This window comes from Ranitomeya imitator, chromosome 2 (genome assembly GCF_032444005.1).
Source record: "Ranitomeya imitator isolate aRanImi1 chromosome 2, aRanImi1.pri, whole genome shotgun sequence".
NCBI classification, from domain to species: Eukaryota; Metazoa; Chordata; class Amphibia; order Anura; family Dendrobatidae; genus Ranitomeya; species Ranitomeya imitator.
Genome location: NC_091283.1, coordinates 186417121 through 186439897, shown reverse-complemented (window position 1 = coordinate 186439897; position 22777 = coordinate 186417121). Strand labels below are relative to the sequence as shown.

At 43.4% G+C, this 22777-nt stretch overlaps 1 protein-coding gene across 7 annotated transcripts in view; it reads left to right on the top strand.

The window, feature by feature from the left end:
• ATP2B3 (ATPase plasma membrane Ca2+ transporting 3) overlaps positions 1–11275 on the top strand; it is a 315248-nt gene extending 303973 nt beyond the window's left edge. For 4 of the 7 annotated variants that reach the window (XM_069748300.1, XM_069748303.1, XM_069748306.1 and 1 more), the window contains one exon: positions 8863–10685. In XM_069748300.1, coding sequence (XP_069604401.1) covers positions 8863–9183 — 321 coding nt within the window. In that variant the 3' untranslated portion in view covers positions 9184–10685. Of the gene's footprint in view, positions 1–8862 lie in introns of all 7 variants that reach the window. The other 3 variants (XM_069748301.1, XM_069748304.1, XM_069748307.1) reach the window with 3 other exon arrangements.
• Positions 11276–22777: the final 11502 nt, after the last annotated feature.

Here is a 22777-nt window from a genome sequence, read left to right as displayed (position 1 = left end):
TTCTCATAGTCACTTATCTGCCAAATCTAGGTGTTACACTTCGTGTTTCATCAGCTTTTCTCCCTTAACCCATTGACCTCATCTCCTCCATTTCTTCCCACCCTGGGCATGGAAGAACACAAAAATATCCTTGCATGCTTACAAATCCTTGCTCCACAAAAGGCTGGTCAATCAAAGCTAGTCCCTTTATACAGCAATGATGGGCTTTAATACTCGAATGTTTACTGTGCCTAAAATGCATGATTGGATTGGAGCTCCGTCTCCAGGCAGTCAAGGCTGTGTCACTGTGTGGGCTGAATCTCCTTTTTTTCGTTGTCTCATTTTACAAGTCACGCCGAACACAGTCATGATAAATATTTTGATCTTTTTCCCTCTTTTTTTTTTGGCTCCCTTTCCTATGGGTCTTAAGTGCAGCATGAATGCATTTCCATCATTAAAAAAAAAAAAAAAGCTTGAACATTTTTTTTTTTATTATTTTTTTTTTTTATTTGTTTTATTACTCATCCTATTTTTTTGTAAAGCATCCATTGGCTCTTCATGCTGTGCAAAGCTACTCTTATTTCACATATATTTATTTTTTTATAGCATGTTTTTGTCGTTTATTGTGCTTTTTTTTTTTCTATAGTCACTGCTGACTAAAATAAAAAAAGATAAAAGTTTTATCCATTGCTGAGATTTATATATAAAAAGTCAACTTTTTAGGCTCCACCTGTTCTTCAGATCTATCCGTCCTGCCCTCTGAGAAGCAGATGTAGCGCTTTAAGTTGTCTACACCAGATCTGTCAATTTTGTCTTGCGTATGAGGAGATATTTCGCTACTTGTTAGATATGAGAGTCTATGGTTAGCCAGGGGGGGGGTGGATATGAGATACTACTACTATCCTAAATTCATGTTAAAGGGAACATTTTATTAATCAAACTAGTTGTATAGGTTAAAGAGAAACAATGAAAATGACACCTCTTTTGTAGAAATCCGAGGTGCCAGTGCTGAGAAATGAAGTTTTGAAGCTACAGACAAGTTGGCCTGTGCAGTGGGGGCGTGTTGATGGGTTTGGAATGCACTGACACACCCCCAAAGCACTTGAAGGCTAATTTGCATGTGCCTTTAAAGTGTTCATTTCTCAGAGCTGACAAATCCGATTACCACAAGACAGGTGTCAGTTTTCTTGTTGTTCTAGGACTTTTACAACCGTACTATTAGTTTTTATAGGAAAAAACATACTGATAAGTTCCTTTAAAAAAAAAAATTCTAGAATTCCAAAAATAACCAATACCTATACCAGACATACCCACAGCTACATACTAATGATCAATATGGCCCCTTGGTATTAGAATTTCCCCTGCAAGTTTTATCGATTTGATCACATTAGATCCCCATACGGCAGAGTTCCTCTTTGCCAATTCCGGGCACAGTGGAAGGCTTTAACCTAGACCATCAATATAACATTGCTGGTGATCTGACTCGCATGACCCACGGATCAGCTGCCTGAAGGAGGGGCCTTCACTGTATTACAGCTCGGTCCCGTATACTGGTACTTTAGAAAGGTGCAGTACCAGACACAGCCACTAACAGATGTGCAGCGCTCTGCCTGAGAAACAGTGGACAGGGCATCAGAACAGTGAGTGTGCCCAGAGGTAGACCTCCAGCAAAATGTCATCGATTGCCTATCCAAAGAAACGTCAATCAATATCAAAGTCCCAGAAACCTTTTTAGAGAGGATTTGTAACTCGCCTTTATGTAATAGTATTTACCTGGTGGAAACGCCCCTGTTCTCCTGAATCCGGCGATATTTTTCTTTTTTTCCTGCTCCTCTCCGTTCCTTAGATATGGCCTCCTCTTCCTTGTAGGACACAAGTAGGTGTGGTCCCCAAAAAACGCCCACAGAGAAGAGTTGGTGGAGTACACCCACTTGGCTAACAAGACTAGATTTATCTATAGGGAAGAGAAGGACATATCTCAGGAACAGAAAAGCGCAGGAACAAAAGAAAAACAGCACCGGATTCAGGAGAACAGCAACATGCACACCAGGTAAAAAAAAAAAGACATATTTTAGGTAGACAACAGGTCTTCTTTAATTATGCCAATTAAACTAAACAGATTAACGGTATCAAATGTTCAAAACTGCTAAAAATGTTAATAATTTAATTAATACAAAATGTTGTAAATTCATATTATTCGATTAATGAATTACAGAAAGCCATTATTTACTCTAAAAAAAATTAACAATTTCTAACAATCAAAAATAAAGCAATGGATACCACTTGCAATTCTTTGTACGACGTATATTACGCTTTTTTTTTCTGCGCTTTAAGTTTGCTTTTTAAGGATCACGTCACATATTCAATGCATTTGCATCTGTCAGGTGTCACATAGTGAATGTATGTTCTAACCAGTAGCCTAGTAGTAGAGCGTTGCTGTACGGGCCATGGTCTGTTTGTCCTGTCTGACATGAATCGCCTTTTCCATTTTATTTATTTATTTTATTACATGTTAGTATCTGTATGTTCTAGTTTCCATATATACTTGTCATGGACATCTTTATTACAAATATTTAATCCAAATGTGATTTTCTATAGAATGTCATTCCACAGTAATGTGCTGGGTTGCTTTATTTGATCATTTAACATAGCAAAAGTATAAAAAAAGAAATTCTATTATAGAATATATAAGAATATGTTAGAATTATAAAGAAAGAGAGGTTTTCTGTGATTTTATATTGACAGTCTATCCTTATACCATCAATGTGTTTTCAGAATGGGTGCCACCCTGAGACTCCTACCAGTTAGCAGAAAAAACAGCACCTTCCCTGTATCTGACACAGTAACATCGAGAGACTATGGATTCTTTACTGTACAAGCAGTGAGACTAGGGATTCTGTACTGTACGAGCAGCGAGACTATGGATTCTTTACTGTACAAGCAGTGAGACTCAGGATTCTTTACTGTATGAGCAGCGAGACTATGGATTCTTTACTGTATGATCATTGAGACTAGGGATTCTTTACTGTACAAGCAGTGAGAATATGGATTCTTTACTGTATGAGCAGTGAGACTACCGATTCTTTCCTGTACAAGCAGCAAGACTATGGATTCTTTACTGTACGAGCAGCGAGACTAGGGATTCTTTACTGTACGAGCAGTGAGACTAGGGATTCTTTCCTGTGCGAACAGTGAGACTATGGATTCTTTACTGTACGAGCAGTGAAACAATGGATTCTTTACTGTACGAGCAGTGAGACTACGGATTCTTTCCTGTATGAGGAGTGAGACTATGAAAGGAACTTTCTGCCAAAATATGTTGGAATAATAAATTCAGCAAAGTCACTGATGAATAATATTTCAGGGTTTGAATATTCAATTCTGGAGACAGGATATTCATCCAGGAAACTAGTCCGATTGCCACTTGTGGAGTTGGAAAGGAATTTTTCCCCTAATATAGGGCAATTAGAATCTGCCTCATTGGGTTTTTGACTTCTTCTGGATCCAAATATCAAGTTATAGGTTGAACTCAATGTACTTGTGTCTTCTTTCGTTAACACTATGAAACTATACATGTGTGGTTGTGGTAGTGCAACTCAGACCGTTCACATTAAACCATACCTGTCCACACTAACCCTGTAGAATAGCATGGCCTTTCTTCCCTCGTCTCCTACAACCAGTTAAAATCTACTTTTGATGCACAGCCCAGTCCAATACGTCCTGGAAATGCCCAGATTCTCATGCTCTATATCTTGTCATTCACGCTCTTTGAGTAGGTTCTACATCTTAAACGACATTCTGGCAGCACTATAGGAGCTGGAACTTCCTTTCCCCTCACTCAACAATGCATTGCTTCTGACATTGTCCAGTGGCTTACCTTCCACAACCGGAAAGCCCACCTCTCCATTATGCGTTGTGGTAGATTGGCTCACTCAGTTGTACACAGAGGTAAACACCTTAACGCTGTCTCTTTAAGAACTTCCTTTGGTTTATTATATGTGGCATAAACCAAGGTGAGGTAAAACACAGTCCTCTGGGTAAAATCGGAAAACAAAACAAAATGGTAGCACAAAGCACAGTCCTTCTGAGAGTGAGGTTCCTCCCGCTCACCGTTAGCAGAACACACAACGGTTCATGTTGGTTCCAGCACAACCAGTTCTCTGGAGTGTTCATCTCCAGACACTGAACTCCTACTGCCTCTGTAGGCCAGCTACTTAAGCCCCAGACCACACCCTGGGGTGGAGATAAGGTTGACATCAACTTACTCACTCTATGGTTGTCCATAAAAAACCCATCCCATTATACATATTAGCTGTTAACCCCTCACTGCACTTAATGTGCTGGAGGAAAATCTCTGGGTTATACATCACTGACGCCATTAAGCAGTGAAACATACCTTCCCTCCAGCACTTTACCAGTTATTTTTTCACTAACCCCCCCCCCCCCCCACCACCACCTCCTCTGCCCAAAGTCAATGGCTTTGTTACCTTCACTCGCTAAGTAGGGGAGTCTGAACAGAGCATCTGCATTCCCATGCAACTTCTCTGGCCTGTCCTCGACATCAAAATTGAAATACTGGAGAGCTAAAAACCACTTAGTCACCCGGGCATTCTTTCCTTTTTTTTCCTTCATCCATCTCAAGGGCACATGATCTGACATTAGCCTGAACTTCCTGCCTACCAGGTAGTATCTCAGGGGGTCAATTACCCACTTGCTGGCCAAACACGCTTTCACATGTTCTTTTCACAGGAGGAGAGTTTCCTCCTCAGGTATAGGACTGGATGTTCATCCCCATCTATTTGATGGGACAATACAGCTCCCAAACCAACCTCGGAAGCGTCTGTCTGGAGCACAAACTCCTTAGTGAAGTCAGGCGCGACCAAGACCAGCTATTTGCATAGGGCGAGCTTCAACTCTTGGAATGCCATCTCCACTTCAGAGGACCATTTGGCCATCAACATCTATTTGCCCTTCAGAAGATCGGTCAGGGCGGCGGCTATCATGGCGAAATTTGGGATAAATCGTTGACAACATTCCACAATTTCTAGAAATGCCCTAATCTTTTTGGGGAGCGCTACGGCACTTTTGGATTGCCTCCACCTTATCTATTTGTGGCTTTATTTCACCCCTTCCAATGATGTAGCCCAAGTATTTTGCCTCTTCTTTCCTCAGGGCACACTTTTTTGGGTTTATGGTAAACCCTGCCTTCCTTAATGCATCCAGTACCACCTAGACCTTCTACAGGTGACTTCCCCTATCTGGGATGGAGATCACCATGTCATCCAAATAAGCAGACTTTTTGTGAGAGGCTAGGAAGCGGTCCATGGCCCTCTGGAAGGTAGCTGGGGCTCCTTGGAGTACCAACGGCATCCGGGTATACTGAAAACACCCGTCAGGAGTAGAGAAAGACATCTTCTCCTTGGCACTTGGAGAAAGGAGAATTTGCCAGTTCCCTTTCGTTAGGTCCAGGGTGGTGATATATCTCTCTGACCCTAGCCTCTCAATAAACTCATTGATCCAGGGCATCGGATATGCGTAGAACTTGGATACCTCACTGAGATTCCTGTAATCATTACAGAAGTGCCACTCTCCATTCGGCTTCAGTACCAGGACAACAGGGCTGGACCAGCTGCTCTTTGACTCTTCGATGATGCTCAGTTTTAACATTCTCCTCACCTCCTTGGACATCACCTCACGGCTTCGGGAATCCGATACGGCTTTTGGTTCACCCTCACATGTGGTTCAGTCAGGATTTCGTGCTCTACAACCTGCGTACATCCGGGTAACTCCGTAAACAGATCCCGGTTCTGCTGAAGGAGCTCACGGCAATGTTGTTCCTGGTCCGGCGACAGTGTCTGCCACTGTGACATCTTCGACCCTGGCTTCAGGATGGGCCCCTAGGCACGGTGTTTCTACCAGAACCCTGTACTGCCACGGTTTCAGCAGGTTAATGTGGTACACCTGGTAAGGTCTACTTCTCCCTGGTTGGTGGACCTTGTAGTTGACATCACTCATCTTTTCGACCACCTCGTATGGCCCTTGCCACTTGGCCAGGAACTTACTAGGAACTTACTTTCAACTGATCGACACCAACCCCCGGTCTCCAGGGCTAAACTGTCTCAGTTTTGTCGACCTTTGTCTGGGCCTCTTGTGCTTGAAGGAGGCTCTCCCTCACAATTGGAATCACCCTCGTGATCCTGTCCTGCATCTGGGCCACATGTTCGATAATGCTGCAGTGGGGTGTTACCTCCACTTCACAGGTCTCCTCTGAAATATCCAGAAGTCCCCGAAGGTGCCATTCGTTTAATAGCTCGAACGGTGAGAACCCCATAGAGGTCTGTTTGACTTCTCTAATGGAGAACAGTAGGTATGGTAACAGGCAATCCCAGTCCCAACCATCCTTCTCCACTACCTTCTTCAGCATAGACTTCAAGGTCTTGTTGAACCTTTCCACAAGGCCATCCATCTGCGGATGGTACATAGATGTCCCGAGTTGGGTAATCTGGAGGGATCAACTGGTGGGGGAGTATGGAACTTATCATGGTCGCCAAGCTCCCTGAGTCCAAGAGTCCTGACACCAGCATCCATTTACTGTCATGGGGCATGTCTGCGGCCTCTCACCGGACTGATAGTCTGCACTGCAGGCAGTTTAGGCATAGTGCAAGCAATGCCTCCCTAGGCTGCAGTCCATCTCTTCAGAAGACAAAAGGACAATGGGCAGCTATATGTCCTGGACCGCAAGATCTCCAGCAAAGCAAATCTTTATGAATGGCCCTTGACAGTCCCTCAGCAGCCCCTTGGGATTTGGGACTCCCCCGAGTGGTGGCTCTACTATCCCTCTTTTCGGGCATCTACTGGGTACCCTAGTATGGGAAGGCACCACCCCCTGGCTTACTGAGGGACATCTCAACCACCTGGAACCGTTCCACTAGGCCCACCAGTTCTCTGCATTATGGGGATCTCCCTGGTCAACACCGGCCTAGGAAGGGAGTGAAAGAATCTGTCCATGAAAACACACTCGATCATCTGGGCTGTAGTGGAGGATTCCAGCTGCAACCATTTTTGCACAAGATGCAGTAAATCAAACATCTGTGATTGAGGCGGTTTGTCCCCATAACACACCAAATGGTGAAACCTTATACTCTAACCGACAGTCACTCCCATGCGTGCAAAATTTCACTTTTTAATTTGGCATACTCCTGTGCATTCTGTAATGCCAAATCATAATAAGCCTTTTGGGACTTGGCAGTTAGATAGGGGGCTAGCACCTCTGCCCACTGCTCTGGTGGTAGCTTCTCACGCTCTGCTACTTGCTCAAACACAGTCAAAAATGCTTCCACATCATCACCCATGGTCATTTTTTGCATTGCTCGTCTTACCGCCTTCCGAACGTATGTGTCGTCACCTTGTCTTGGGGGAGGGGCTGCTGGCCTTCTACGAACCACCTCTGCGAGCAACTCAATCTGCTGCTGGTGCTGCTGTCACATATGTTGTATAAGCAGCTTAATTGTCTCCTGTTGCGCCATCTGTTGCTGCTGTACACGGAAGTAGACATGGGAACACTGTCTCTTTAAAAACTTCCTTTGGATAATTGTATGTGGGATAAACTGAAGTGAAATAAAACAAACACGGCCCTCTGGGCAAAAACAGGAGAACAAAACAAATTGGTAGCACAAAGCACAGTCCTTCTGATAGCGGGGTTCCTCCCACTCACTGTTAGCAGAACACACAGGGTTCAAGTTGGTTCCAGCACAACCACTTTTTTGGAGTGTTCCTCTCCAGGCACTGAACCACTGCCTCTGGAGGCCAGCTACTTGAGCCCCAGACCACACCCTGGGGTGGAGATAAGGTTGACATCAACTTACCCACTCTATGGTTGTCCATAAAAAACCCATCCCATTATACATATTAGCTGTTAACCCCTCACTGCACTTAATGTGCTGGAGGAAAATATCTGGGTTTTACATCACTGACACCATTAAGCGTAGTGAAACGTATCTCCCCTCCAGCACTTTACCAGTGACTTTGTCACAGCGTGTAAAAAAGTTAGACAGACGGAAGACCAGAAGAAGAGAGTCAAAGACCCGTCATCATTTCCTGAAATCCGACTCTATGCTACAGACGGAATACATTTGACAAGAGATTGTGGATAATGAGTGAAGATCTCCATACACATTAGACTAATGTCAGCTAAACCTGCCGATATTGATGTGTTCAGACCGCAGTCTAATGTGTATGTGGGCAACTGATCATCAGAGGAAATGTCGATCAGGCATTTCTGATTTTATCCCGCCGATCACTTTGTTCTCCAGGAGGTAAGCCGTTGCCAGACTTGTCTTTCCGATAGAGAACACCCGAGCACTCGGTCGAACGAGGCCTCCAGTGTATGAGAGAACCGACAGACGCCTGACAAATGAAAGATGGACGAAGCATCATTTGGCAGGCAGCCATCTAATGTGTATGGTCTGAAAGTGCAATAACTAGTTAGATGACCAAGTTGGGCAAAGTTAATCTAGACGTCACTGTGTCCTGTACTATAGTAAAGAGACTGAAGCATGGCCTTTGTGTTCTGCTGATTGTTAACAGTTCTTGTGGTTAGGGCCCCATTGATTATACACTGATGGCCTATATTGATTGAACTATCAATGTGAAATCCCCCCAAAATCTTATATAAGCATATTTTAGGATTATCTACTTCCATGAACATATCATCAAAATTAATGTGGACTGAGATTCTGAATAATATTGTGTGCTAAAAGTAATTTTTTTAAATTCTTTTTCTCTTTTTTTCTCCCCTTCATTTTATTCCACCTTCCATCCCATTATCCCCCAATTTATAATTGGGTTTTTCCACCTTTGCCTCCTCCTAATCAATCCTTATAGATCCGGGTGGTGAAAGCATTCCGTAGCTCCCTCTATGAAGGCCTAGAGAAACCTGAATCCAAGACCTCCATTCACAATTTCATGACTACCCCCGAGTTTCTTATCAATGATTACATCCATAACATTCCCCTTATTGACGATACCGATGCGGAAGATAGTGAGGAACCTCCGGGCAGGGTGCTGTGGTCAATTCCACCCCCATCTCCCAACAAGAACAACAATGCCATTGATAGTGGCATCTACCTGACCACAGACACTAGCAAGTCGGCTGCTTCTTCCAACCCCGAAAGTCCGTTGCACAGTGTGGAGACTTCTCTCTAACAGAATACCAAACTAGTCTTCATAAAAAAAACAGGAGAATGACAAGAACTGTCGGCAAAGTCAACATTTACAGCTCAAACAGCTGAAATGTACAATATTCTACAACAACGCCAAGGTTAATGAAGACAAAAATATATTACGAGCCCTTGTATATATTCTTACATGCAAGGAAAAAAATTAATTGGGGGCATTCAGAAGAATCCATGGTAATCGGCAGTAAGGATCAACATCTCAAAAAAGCCTTCAAAGAAAATGAAGAAGTCATCACTGAGTTGGTTTTCCCACCAAGTTGAAATCATGTCTTGTACTTTCTGTTAGAAACGGCCGTAAATAATTAAAAAAAAAGCAAAAAACCCTTTATGCTGGCCCATTAAGAGATATGTAAATATAGTGGCAAAGAGCTAGAGCTTTCAGGAAAAGCTCAACTCATTATCTAGCGTTCAACCATTGATTATTTTCTTATTCTACGAGGCCATTTTATAGTCACATTGCACATTACACTTACTAGTACCCTATTATGGAATTCTGATTTAATTGAGGGGGATTAGGAGAGTCTTAATATTCAGGACCCACATCTACTGGCCAAGGAGGAAGAGCTGCTACAAAAAAAGTCTCTTTCAGGAGGATCTGGCTTGACCATTCTGCGGGCAGCTTATTGATTTTAATGAGGTCTATGTAATACTTAATTTATCCTGCGGGGGCACTGCAGGAAAATAGAACATCTGGTTTCTGGGTTCTCCTACAGACTAGTCCGTATAACCCCCCAAAAAAATAAAAAGAGGACAACCTTTTTGAGAACGGATTATAGTTGCCAAATCCAATCATAGGGGGGAGCACTCTTTATGAAAAATTAAAAAATATATATATATCTATATAGCCTAATGTTACATCCTGCATTAGCTTAACTGTATACACTACTGTATATAAATGGCAAACCCCCCAAAAAAATTACCATCCGATTAAATTGATATAAATAAAAAAAAAATGTCATTTAGATCTGCAGAAAGGGATGTTTTTGTGTATCCGGTTTTTTTGTTGTTTTTTTTTTTTAACAGCATGAACTAGCTAAAACGAAATACTGAATAGCAGAGCAGATATCGGAAAGTATTAGGCTTATATTATAACGTACAGTTATACTGCATGGATTCTAACATCTCTGCTGCTCGATTTTTTAGGAACAAAATTAATCATGACAATTTTTCCCCTTGTGCCCCTTTGCTTTGAGAATGCATATTCTTCCCCCTCCTCCATTTACAAACCTCTAGCCCATCTTGTGCTGCTCAGTCCTAATTTTCTGCATGAGTAACTTGCAATGATCTGCTAAGAGAGTATATACATGACAATTGTTTACCCGTCGTATAACATGAAAATATCAGATTCCCACCTTAGGAGCCAATTCTATGCATTAAAACAATTTTGCAAAAAAAAAAATAAAAAAATTTTTGGTGTATTTTTTTTGAAATTTAAAGAGTAAAAATAAAAATTTCAAAAATCCTGAAGACAAAAAATTAGAAGGAAAAGGTGAAAAAGTGCTAATGATGTAAAGGAGAATGTACATTTGTATGCCGACTGGAGAAGAAATGGAGAATATTGGCCTATCTTGTATACCGGAATCTCACAGTCAAAAAAGTGGACTGCTCCGAGCTTTCCAATGGAAAATAACTTGCAAGCTAGCCAAAATAAGGTGACGCCTCCAGCCCCTTTGTTATTTTTGGATGTCGCCTAGAACTATTTAAAGAAAAAAAAAAACTTTTTCATTAAATATAAGCCATGGAAATCCCATTGAAACTCCTGCTTTGGTTTTACCTCGCTTCGAAGGGTGTCGAAACAAAAAACGAGGCATTTACGTCACAGTTGCACGGATACTGCAAGGTGATTACAAAGCCCGTTTCTATAGTTCCGCAGCCCCTATTTAAGCATCATAAAAAAAATAAAAAAAAATCACAACAGGGTCATTTTAGAATTTTATTTTTTTTTATTTCCAGAAAAAAACATCTGTGTATAACCCATTGTAGTGACACTCAGAACTACCAGCTCTAGATGGTTTAAGCCATTTCTTTATGTTGAAAGACCGCAAACGAAGTAGCTGCTTAAAAAAAAAAAAAAAAAATTATAAAAAAAATGGAAAAAAAAATTTCAAAAACAAAAAAATAAGTCAAAAAGATGCAACTTTGTTTCTTTCAGCATATGAGTGTGACGATATTTAAAAATATATATAAAAAAAAAAAAAAAGAAAGTGGTGTTTTAATTTGAAGATGACAAAATGTGTAATAATTAACTGTTCATTTGCAGGCTTCTTTTCATTATATATTGTAGATATATTGATAGAACAAAGGATACAAAGAATTATATATTTAAAAACCAAAAAAAGACAAAAAATACAAAAAAAATATAACAAAAGCCACTACTGCTGTATAAATCCGCCAAATGTAAGCGTGCTTTGCTTATTATTTTATGGGGTGGGGAGGTAGGTTGGGCTTGGGAGCAGTGCAATATGTCCATGCCGTCTTCTTTTAATTTTTCCTATATTTTTCCCTTTTTCTTTTTCCTTTTTTCTTTTTTTATAAAGAAATGCTTGTACATTTTTCAGGGCGGTGCTTAAAAACTCATATTGGGAGGCCTCCCTGAAGCATAATACTGTATTGAATGGCTGATTTTGTTTAAATTGCTACACAATGTTAAAATTTTACCTGCCTGTTATAAAACTAAAAAGTTATATATGAAAGAACAAAACCCTGTATAGTATATACAAGTCTGTATTGGAATTTCAAATTTAAATAGGCAAAAACTTTGTCTGTATAAAAAAAAAATATGAAATTATTCTACAAGCTCAGTTCTGATTGTGTGTGTTTTGTTCTGTGCTCTATTTTTGGATAACGATGCTCAGCCAGTACTGGATCTACATGGTCGACCCCATTTGACTCAGCCCTTTATATAGGCCACACCTCATTTCACACAAAACTAGCAAGAAAGGAACAGCCCTTGCACTCATCCCTCGCACGTAAAACTATTTTTGGTGAACATACAAGTCGAATAAGTCCAAAAACTGTCCCTATTCTCATGCTCTGTAACCTTGCATGCACTGTTTTAAAGTGAGTCGTTCATAAGTATTCTACCAGCCCTAGAAGCACTAGAACATTTTTCCCCTCACTTCCCATCACACACACTGCGCTTTCTATTGTCCAGTGGCTAGCCTACCCTGTACTGAAAACGCACCTCTCTGGTATTCTTGTATTCAATTTGACAGTTCCCTACACACAAAGATTACTTCTTATAGAGAGACAAAGACCTGCCCTCATTTCCGGTAGAGAATAAAGACTCACACCCACTTCCTATAGACTTAGACCCACCCAATAGTTTCCCTATTTGCAGTATAGAGACGAAAACCACCCCACTTCCTTTAGAAAGGAAGACTCGCCCCAGCATCTTTTAGAGAGGAAAATACTTGCCCCACTTACTGACAAAGACCCACTTCTGTAAAGAGACAAAGACCCTCTCCCACTTACTGTAAAGAAACAAAGACCTACTCCAACTTCCTGTAAAGAGACCAAGACCCATTCCCACCTCCTGTAAAGAGAAAAAGACCCACTCCCTCTTCTTGTAAAGAGACAAAGACCCACTCCCTATTCCTGTAAAGAGACAGACACATTCCCACTTCCTGTAAAGAGACCAAGACCTACTCCCACTTCCTGTAAAGAGACCAAGGCCCACTCCCACTTCCTGTAAAGGGAAAAAGACCCACTCCCACTTCCTGTAAAGGCTGTAAAGGGAAAAAGACCCACTCCTACTTACTGTAAAGAGAAAAAGACCCACTCCCACTTCCTGTAAAGAGACAAAGACCTGCTCCCACTTCCTGTAAAGACACCAAGACCCATTCCCACTTCCTGTAAAGAGAAAAAGACCCACTCACTCTTCCTGTAAAGAGACAAAGACCCACTCACTCTTCCTGTAAAGAGACAGACACATTCCCATTTCTTGTAGAGAGAAAAAGACCAACTCCCTCTTCCTGTAAAAAGACCAAGACCTACTCCCATTTCCTGTAAAGATACCAAGACCCACTCCCACTTTATGTAAAGGGAAAAAGACCAACTCCCACTTACTGTAAAGAGAAAAAGACCCACTCCAACTTCCTGTAAAGAGACAAAGACCTGCTCCCACTTCCTGTAAAGAGACCAAGACCCACTCCCACTTCCTGTAAAGAGAAAAAGACCCACTCCCTCTTCCTGTAAAGAGACAGACACATTCCCACTTCCTGTAAAGACACCAAGACCTATTCCCACTTCCTGTAAAGAGACCAAGACCCACTCCCACTTCCTGTAAAGAGAAAAAGACCCACTCCCACTTCCTGTAAAGAGACAAAGACCCACTCCCACTTCCTGTAAAGAGACAAAGACCTACTCCCACTTCCTATAAAGAGAAAAAGACCCACTCACTCTTCCTGTAAAGAGACAAAGACCCACTCCCACTTCCTGTAAAGAGACAAAGACCCACTCCCTCTTCCTGTAAAGAGACAGACACATTCCCACTTCCTGAAAAGAGAAAGATCCTCCCCCACTTCTTGTAGTCCATGGTAGGGTCTCTGCTGCAATAAATGGATATTTGACAACAATCAGTGGACAGAAGGAAGATGAGTGGCCATCACGTTGGAGTGATGTTATGGGGTATATCATGCATTATATTAATATCTATCAAATGAGTTATTATTGTTTGAAGGTATAGTGACCATTTAAGTCATGAATTACTTTGAAATGGTTCTCTACAATGTACAGCAGAAAATTGGGATGCTTTTCTAATATCTAGCTGCCTTCAACACAGCCTGTGTGTCCTTTCTTATCCCTACAGCACTATGGTAAGATAACAAAAGGGTTGCACTGGATTCCGAAAACATAACTACATTCTTCCCACAATCAGCGCCACACTTGTCACTAAGTCATGTCTGGTATGGCAGCTCAACTCCTTTGAAGGGGATGAGACTGAGCTTCACTACACATCACAGGTGGACAGGTGTGGCGCTATTCTGTGTACAGATACGCCTCTATCTGGTAACATGCAGTTGATCATTTATCCATAAATTTTCATGCTGAACAACAGAAGAACAGGATTGCATGATTAAAAGATGCTCGAGAATTATCTAATGGTAAATTCAAACATTAAATAAAAAAAAATGATGAAAAAAATATAAAATTGTTCTTCGCTGTTTTTACAGTAATAAAGAATCTAAAAATAACAAATATACACATTTATCATCATGTCTATAACAACCCAATGTATACAAACAGTATGCTATTCATTCCGTCCAGTGAACACTGTAAGAATTAACAAAAAAAATTACTGTTTTTTAGTTCTCCTAAAAGTTAAATAAAACATGAGTTACAAATGAGACAAAAAGTTACATGTACCCAAAAGGGTACCAATCAAGACTACACCTCATCCAAAGTCTCATACACAGGGACCGCAACGATTGTGGTGGCGGAGAAACAGCGACTGGGTCCTTGCGAGAGGGGGTCAGCCGAACGCCAGTTTCATCTGGATGCACATTCAGGTGAAATGTATTGCGACGCAGAGATCCTCCGCCTCCTGCAGTGCAATACACGCTGCTGGCTAATCAGAAGCCGGCAGTGACATCATGCGCTGCCCATGCCAGCACACTGAAGTCAGCTGCCAGGTCTTGCGGCGTCTACAGAAGAGGCCTCCGCATGTCTTGGGAGCGGAGGATGGTGAGTAGAATTGTTTGTTTTTAAAGTGTGCTGGAGAAGAACAGGGGGCTCAGGATGTGAGGAGTTATACCAGGATGGGGGACATTTTACCAGGATGGGGACATTATACAAGGATTTGCCCATTTTACTAGGATGTTAAACATTATACCAGAATGGGGAAATTATACCACAATGGAGACCTTATACCAGGATGGGGGACATTATACCAGAATGGGTGAATTGTCATCTACTGTGTATGCAGCATCAATAGTAAAAAGATCTAATGTTACAAATAATAATAATAAAAAAAAAAAAAAGGTTATTCTCACCCTCCGACGTGCGCGCTGTCCTCGGCAGTGCAAGCGGCAGGTTCCGGTCACCGATGCCAAGGATGCTATGCGAGAAGGACCTGCCATGACGTCACGGTCATGTGACCGCGACATCATCACAGGTCCTGCGCTCATACCAACCCTGGGACTGGAAGCTGCCGCATGCACCGCACACAGGCGCCAGAACTACAAGGGGCCTTCGGAAGGTGAGTGTATGTTTTTTTTTTCTTTTAAGTCTTTTTTAACCACGCATATAGTGCCCACATTGCTATATACTATGTGGGCTGTGTTACATACTGCGTGGGCTGCGTTATATACTACATGGCTGCTATATACTATGTGGGCAGTGTTATATACTATGTGGGCAGTGTTATATACTGCGTGGGCTGCGCTATATACTATATGGCTGCTATATACTATGTGGGCAGTGTTATATACTATGTGGGCAGTGTTATATACTGCGTGGGCTGCGCTATATACTACATGGCTGCTATATACTATGTGGCAAGTGTTATATACTATGTGGGCTGTGTTACATACTGCGTGGGCTGTGTTATATACTACATGGCTGCTATATACTATGTGGGCAGTGTTATATACTATGTGGGCAGTGTTATATACTGCGTGGGCTGCGCTATATACTACATGGCTGCTATATACTATGTGGCAAGTGTTATATACTATGTGGGCAGTGTTATATACTGCGTGGGCTGCGTTATATACTACATGGCTGCTATATACTATGTGGGCAGTGTTATATACTGTGTGGGCTGCGTTATACTGTATACTGCATGGCTGCTATATACTACGTGGCCACTGTTATATACTATGTGGGCAATATTATATACTGCCTGTCCTGTATTAACGCATTGGGTATTCAAGAATATGTTGTGGCCTGTGCTATATACTATGTGGCTGCTATATACATATTCTAGAATACCCGCTGCGTTAGAATCGGGCCACCATCTAGTTGAATATAAAATGGTGGTTCAGGGTGCCATCGGCTGTTTCACCAGTCTCTGCATCTGAGGCTCAAGGACATCACTAGATCGTACCTGCTGCATGGGGAATCGGTTATCACCCTACAGAGCAAGCATCAGGAAAACAGGGCTGGGTAGATTTTTTTTCTTTGTTGCCAATACTTGTAAAAGGCTGTAGGGCCACATACTGTGTGGAAGAAATTGTCAGGTGGTGGTCACTACAGGGGCCTCAGTGTGTGTGTGTGTGTGTGTGTGTGTGTGTGTGTGTGTGTGTGTGTGTAAAGGTCAGGGGATGGTTAGTAGTCACTACAGGGGCATCATAGTGTGTGCGGGAAATTGTCAGGGGGTTGGTCACTACAGGGGCCTCATAGTGTGTGGGGGAAATTGTCAGGGGGTTGGTCACTACAGGGGCCTCAGTGTGTGGGGGAAATTGTCAGGAGGTTGGTCGCTACAGGGGCCTCAGTGTGTGGGGGAAATTGTCAGGAGGTTGGTCGCTACAGGGGCCTCATAGTGTGTGGGGGAAATTGTCAGGGTGTTGGTCACTACAGGGGCCTCATAGTGTGTGGGGGAAATTGTCAGGAGGTTGGTCACTACAGGGGCCTCAGTGTGTGGGGCAAATTGTCAGGAGGTTGGTCACTACAGGGGCCTCATAGTATGTGGGGGAAATTGTCAGAGGGTTGGTCACTACAGGGGCCTCATAGTGTGTGAAGGAAATTGTCATTGGGGTGGTCACTACAGGGGCCTCATACTGTGTGGGGGAAATTGTCAGGGGGCTGGTCACAACAGGGGCCTCAGTGTGTGGAGGAAATTGTCAGGGGCTTGGTCACTACAGGGGCCTCATACTGTGTGGGGGAAATTGTCAGGGGGTTTGTCACTACAGGGGCCTCAGTGTGTGAAGGAAATTGTCATTGGGGTGGTCACTACAGGGGCCTCATACTGTGTTGGGGAAATTGTCAGGTGGTTGGTCACTACAGGGGCCTCATAGTATGTGGGGGAAAATGTCGGGGAGTTGGTCACTACAGGGGCCTCATAGCGTGTGGGCGAAATTGTCGGGGGGTTGGTCACTACAGGGGCCTCATAGTGTGTGGGGGAAATTGTCAAGAGGTTGGTCACTACAGGGGCCTCATAGGGTATGGGGGAAATTGTCAGGTGGTTGGTCACTACAGGGGCCTCATAGTATGTGGGGGAAAATGTCGGGGAGTTGGTCACTACAGGGGCCTCATAGCGTGTGGGCGAAATTGTCGGGGGGTTGGTCACTACAGGGGCCTCAGTGAGTGGGGGAATTTGTCGGGGTGTTGGTCAATACAGGGGCCTCATAGTGTGTGGGGGAAATTGTCAGGGGGTTGGTCCCTACAGGGGCCTCATACTGTGTCGGGGAAATTGTTGGGGGTGATCACTACCATAGGCAGGACCGTATTTAGAGTTTCTGCTGCCCTAGGCACTTTTAGTACTGCCTCCCCCTTTGGTGAGTATGACACTATCGGCATTGACTTTGGCAAAGATCGCTGATATGAAGGTAGCCTTTTGCAGCAGATCTGGCAGTTTTTCCGCATCTGCCGCGTAACGGATCACTTACAGCAACACTGCATTCAGCCTCATTCATTCCTATGGGACTTGCGGACATGTGCAGCACTTGCAGTTTTGCCGCGATCCGGCAAATGCGGTACTTGCAGCAATGGAAAAAAAAAGGCTGCTAGCAGTGTTTTTTTGTCCCACCGCAAGTGCCGTACATGTCCGCAAGTAGCCATCACTACCTGTCCCTGCACCTTGCTAGCTCATCCCTAACCATCCCTCCCTGACCTAAATCTACACTATAAAGCATTAGAAAAACAATTTATTAACTGACATATTCCTACGATAATGAGGGCTCCAGGCTACGGCGTAGACTGGGACGGGCAGTCTCCGGGTCTCCATTCTCTCGCTGCGCACACCCTCAGTCCCTGCCTCACTGCCTGTGCACAGACATCCCCCCACCGGACCCGGTAATCGCTGCTCACAGTAGCATACCGGCAGAGGTGTATCTAGGGTTTCTGGCACCCAGCGCAAGAATTCAGTTTGGCGCCCCCCCTTCCAAAGGACATATGCGATTTGCACACTTAGTCATGTACCCACGAGCTCCTCTCCTTAATGCTCTCAATATTCAGTGAAAAACAGAGAGAAGCAGAAGAGAAGCTCGTTGTCACAGGACCATAAGTATGAGGCCGGCGTCACACATGCGAGTTTTACGGACGTAAGAGCGCAGAATCTACGTCCGTAAAACTCGCAAAAAATACGGCACAATTATTCTCTATGCCCCTGCTCCTATTTGCCGTATTTTACTGATCAGTATTATACGGCTTTCTACGGCCGTACAAAATCGCAGCATGCTGCGTTTGTCACCGTACTGCGCAAGAAATACGCCAATGAAAGTCTATGGAAGCGTGAAAAATACGGATTACACACGGACAAGCAGTGTGACTTGCGAGAAATACGCAGCGCTGTTAGAGAGAAAAGCCGGTAATTCAGTGCGGTGTACAGTAAAATCACACTGACAGCTTACAGTAGAATAGGTAGAATAAATGTGTACACATAGAATAGGTATATATATATATATATGTCAGTGAGACACATATATGTATATATATTAATATTTATTCCAGCGCTAGACAGCTTGAAAGCCGGTAATTCAATTACCGGCTTTTTCCTTCTCCTTCCTAAAACCCGACATGATTTGAGACATGGTTTACATACAGTAAACCATGTCTTCTCTCCATTTTTTTTGCAGATTCCACACTACTAATGTCAGTAGTGTGTATCTGCAAAATTTGGCCGTTCTAGCTCTTAAAATAAAGGGTTAAATGGCGGAAAAAATTGGCGTGGGCTCCCGCGCAATTTTCTCCGCCAGAGTAGTAAAGCCAGTGACTGAGGGCAGATATTAATAGCCTGGAGAGGGTCCACGGTTATTGGCCCCCCCCTGGCTAAAAATATCTGCCCCCAGCCACCCCAGAAAAGGCACATCTGGAAGATGCTCCCTGGCTTTCTAGGTAATTTCCCACGATCTATGAACAGCCAGCAGAGGGCGCCTCACCGCAAATAAAGCTAAATATAGATCATTGATCTATTTTTAGCCTCATTCCCCGGGGTTTTGCAGCGAGGAGCAGCCTGCATTAGCACAGCTCCTTGCTGCAAAATGTTTTAACCCCTTCAGAAGGATTTACATCGTTGGACGTTACAGATCTGCGGAGGGTAAGTATATTGTTGGTTTATTATGTTTTTTTACTCACAGAACGAGGGTCTTCAGTGACTGGATTGGGCGTTGAATAAAATACTGCAACACCCATTGTTTTTATTTCATTAAAATAATTTTAAATAATGTGTTTGTGTTTTATTTAACCCTTCACTACAATTGGATTAATAATGGATAGGTGTCATAATTGACGCCTCTCCATTATTAATTAGGCTTAATGTCCCCTTACAATAGCAAGGTGGCATTAACCCTTCATTACCCCATATCCCACCGCTACACGGGAATGGGAAGAGAGTTGCCAAGTGCCAGAATAGGCGCATCTTCCAGATGTGCCTTTTCTGGGGTGGCTGGGGGCAGATATTTTTAGCCAGGGGGGGGGCCAATAACCGTGGACCCTCTCCAGGCTATTAATATCTGCCCTCAGTCACTGGCTTTACTACTCTGGCGGAGAAAATTGCGCAGGAGCCCACGCCAATTTTTTCCGCCATTTAACCCTTTATTTTAAGAGCTAGAACGGCCAAATTTTGCAGATACACACTACTGACATTAGTAGTGTGGAATCTGCAAAAAAAATGGAGAGAAGACATGGTTTACTGTATGTAAACCATGTCTCAAATCATGTCGGGTTTTAGGAAGGAGAAGGAAAAAGCCGGTAATTGAATTACCGGCTTTCAAGCTGTCTAGCGCTGGAATAAATATTAATATATATACATATATGTGTCTCACTGACATATATATATATATATACCTATTCTATGTGTACACATTTATTCTACCTATTCTACTGTAAGCTGTCAGTGTGATTTTACTGTACACCGCACTGAATTACCGGCTTTTCTCTCTAATATATGTGTCTACTGACATATATATATATATATATATATATATATATATATAGACAGTATATATATATTTTCTTTTCTTTTTGGGACACATGGATCACTTCTATAGCGGTATGTTGGTTTTGCAAGCCTGCGAGAAAACCACGCAGTACGGATGCCATACGGATTACATACGGAGGATGCCATGCGCAAAAAACGCTGACACACCCTGCCTACGGAGGAGCTACGGACCACTTTTTTCAGGACTTTTCAGCGTATTACGGCCGTAATATACGGACCGTATTGTTTTACGCTGTGTGTGACGCCGGCCTGAAAGTCGCATATGAGAAGTGTCCATGTGACGACTACTGGAACCTGCAGAGCTGAATCCTGACATCGCAGCTTCTGAATTCTCACAACTAATGCACTGCACACTTTTAGGATTCTCCCTTGCCGGTGGACGGTAATGTCAGCACAAGCATGCGATTTGTATACTTCTGACCACATTCCGACTAGACGTGCCCGACCTCTCTCGGTTTATTTTCATTGAGCGAGGTCACACATGTCTAGTCAGCACGTGACCGCATGTATGTAAATCGCCAGCACGAGAGAATCCTGACAGCGTGCAGAGCGCACTGTGAGAATTCAGAAGTTTGCAATCACATAGAATGACTGCAGACTCATTACAAACCTGGACATTCCTTTTAATGCTCCTAACATAAATAAAAACATGAGAATTACTGTATATACTCGAGTATAAGCCGAACCCCCTAATTTTGCCACAAAAAACTGGGAAAAAACTTATTGACTCGAGTATAAGCCTAGGGTGAGAAATGCAGCAGCTACTGGTAAATTTCAAAATTAAAACCAGAAACCAATAAAAGTTAAATTAATTGAGACATCAGTAGGTTAAATGTTTTTGAATATCCGTATTGAACCAGGAGCCTCATAAGATGCTCCATACAAAATACGCCCCATATAATGCTGCACAAAGGTTAATAATGACCACATAAGATGCTCCATATTAAAATACGCCCCATATAATGCTGCACAAAGGTTAATGATCGCCCCATAAGATGCTCCATAGAATATGCCCCATATAATGCTGCACAAAGGTTAATGATCGCCCCATAAGATGCTCCATAGAATATGCCCCATATAATGCTGCATAAAGGTTAATGATCGCCCCATAAGATGCTCCATAGAATATGCCCCATATAATGCTGCACAAAGGTTAATAATGACCCCATAAGATGCTCCATAGAATAATATGCCCCATATGCTGCTCCATGAAAGGCTGATGGCCCCATAAGATGCTCCATAGCATAATATGCCCCATATGCTGCTCCATAAAAGGCTGATGGCCCCATAAGGAACTCCATAGAATAATACTGTATGCCCCATATGCTGCTCCAGAAAAGGTTGATGGCCCCATAAGGTACTCCACAGAATAATATGTCCCATATGCTGCTCCATAAATGTTGATCGCCGCATATGATGCTTCATAGAATAATATGCCCCATATGCTGCTGCTGCTGCGATTAATAAAAAAAAAAAAAGTGCCACTCACCTGGCCAGGTGCCAGTGTCCTGAGCAGGTGGGGACACAGGCGCACTATGGGGGCCAGGTGCCGGAGTCGCCACTGGCTCAGGCCCCCGGCACTTACAATATTCACCTGTCCCCGTTCCACCACCGCGCGCACACTAAACACGTCATCGCACCCTCTGACCTGAATGTCACAGCCAGAGGACGCGAAAGATACAACCCGGTGGTGGAACAGGGACAGGTGAATATCGCATGGCTAACCCTCCCCCGTCATACTCACCCTCCTGGCGAGGTCTCTGTACTTCCTTGCTTCGTCCCGGGGCCTGCAGCTCCTTTCAGTGTTGAACGGTCACTTGGTACCGCTCATTAAAGTAATTAATTTGCGCACCACACCTATGGGAGTGGAGTTGCGTACATATTCATCATCTTAATGAGCGGTACCATGTGACCGCTGAGAGCAGGAAGAGCTGCCGTCACTTAGACCATCAGAGTTGCAGGCATCGCTGGAGGAGAGGGAGTATGACGTCTTCAAGAAGTTGGGGAGGTGGGTGGGCGATTTGGCCGACCACAGACTTAAGAAAAAAAGAAAACTTGCTGAGGTGCCGCCCCCCGCTTCCTGGCGCCCTAGGCACATGCCTTCAAGTGCCTAGTGCCAAATGCAGCCCGACTACAAGGGCCCCAGTGTGTGGGGGAAATTGTCAGGGGGTTGGTCACTACTATAGGGGCCTCAGTGCATGGGGGAAATTGTCAGGAGGTTGGCCACTACAGGGGCCTCATAGTGTGTGGGGGAAATTGTCAGGAGGTTGGTCACTACAGGGGCCTCAGTGTGTGGAGGAAATTGTCAGGGGGTTGGTCACTACAGGGGCCTCATAGTGTGTGGGGGAAATTGTCAGGGGTTGGTCACTACAGGGGCCTCAGTGTGTGGGGGAAATTGTTGGGGTGGTCACTACTACAGGGGCCTCAGTGTGGGGGAAATTGTTGGGGTTGGACACTACTA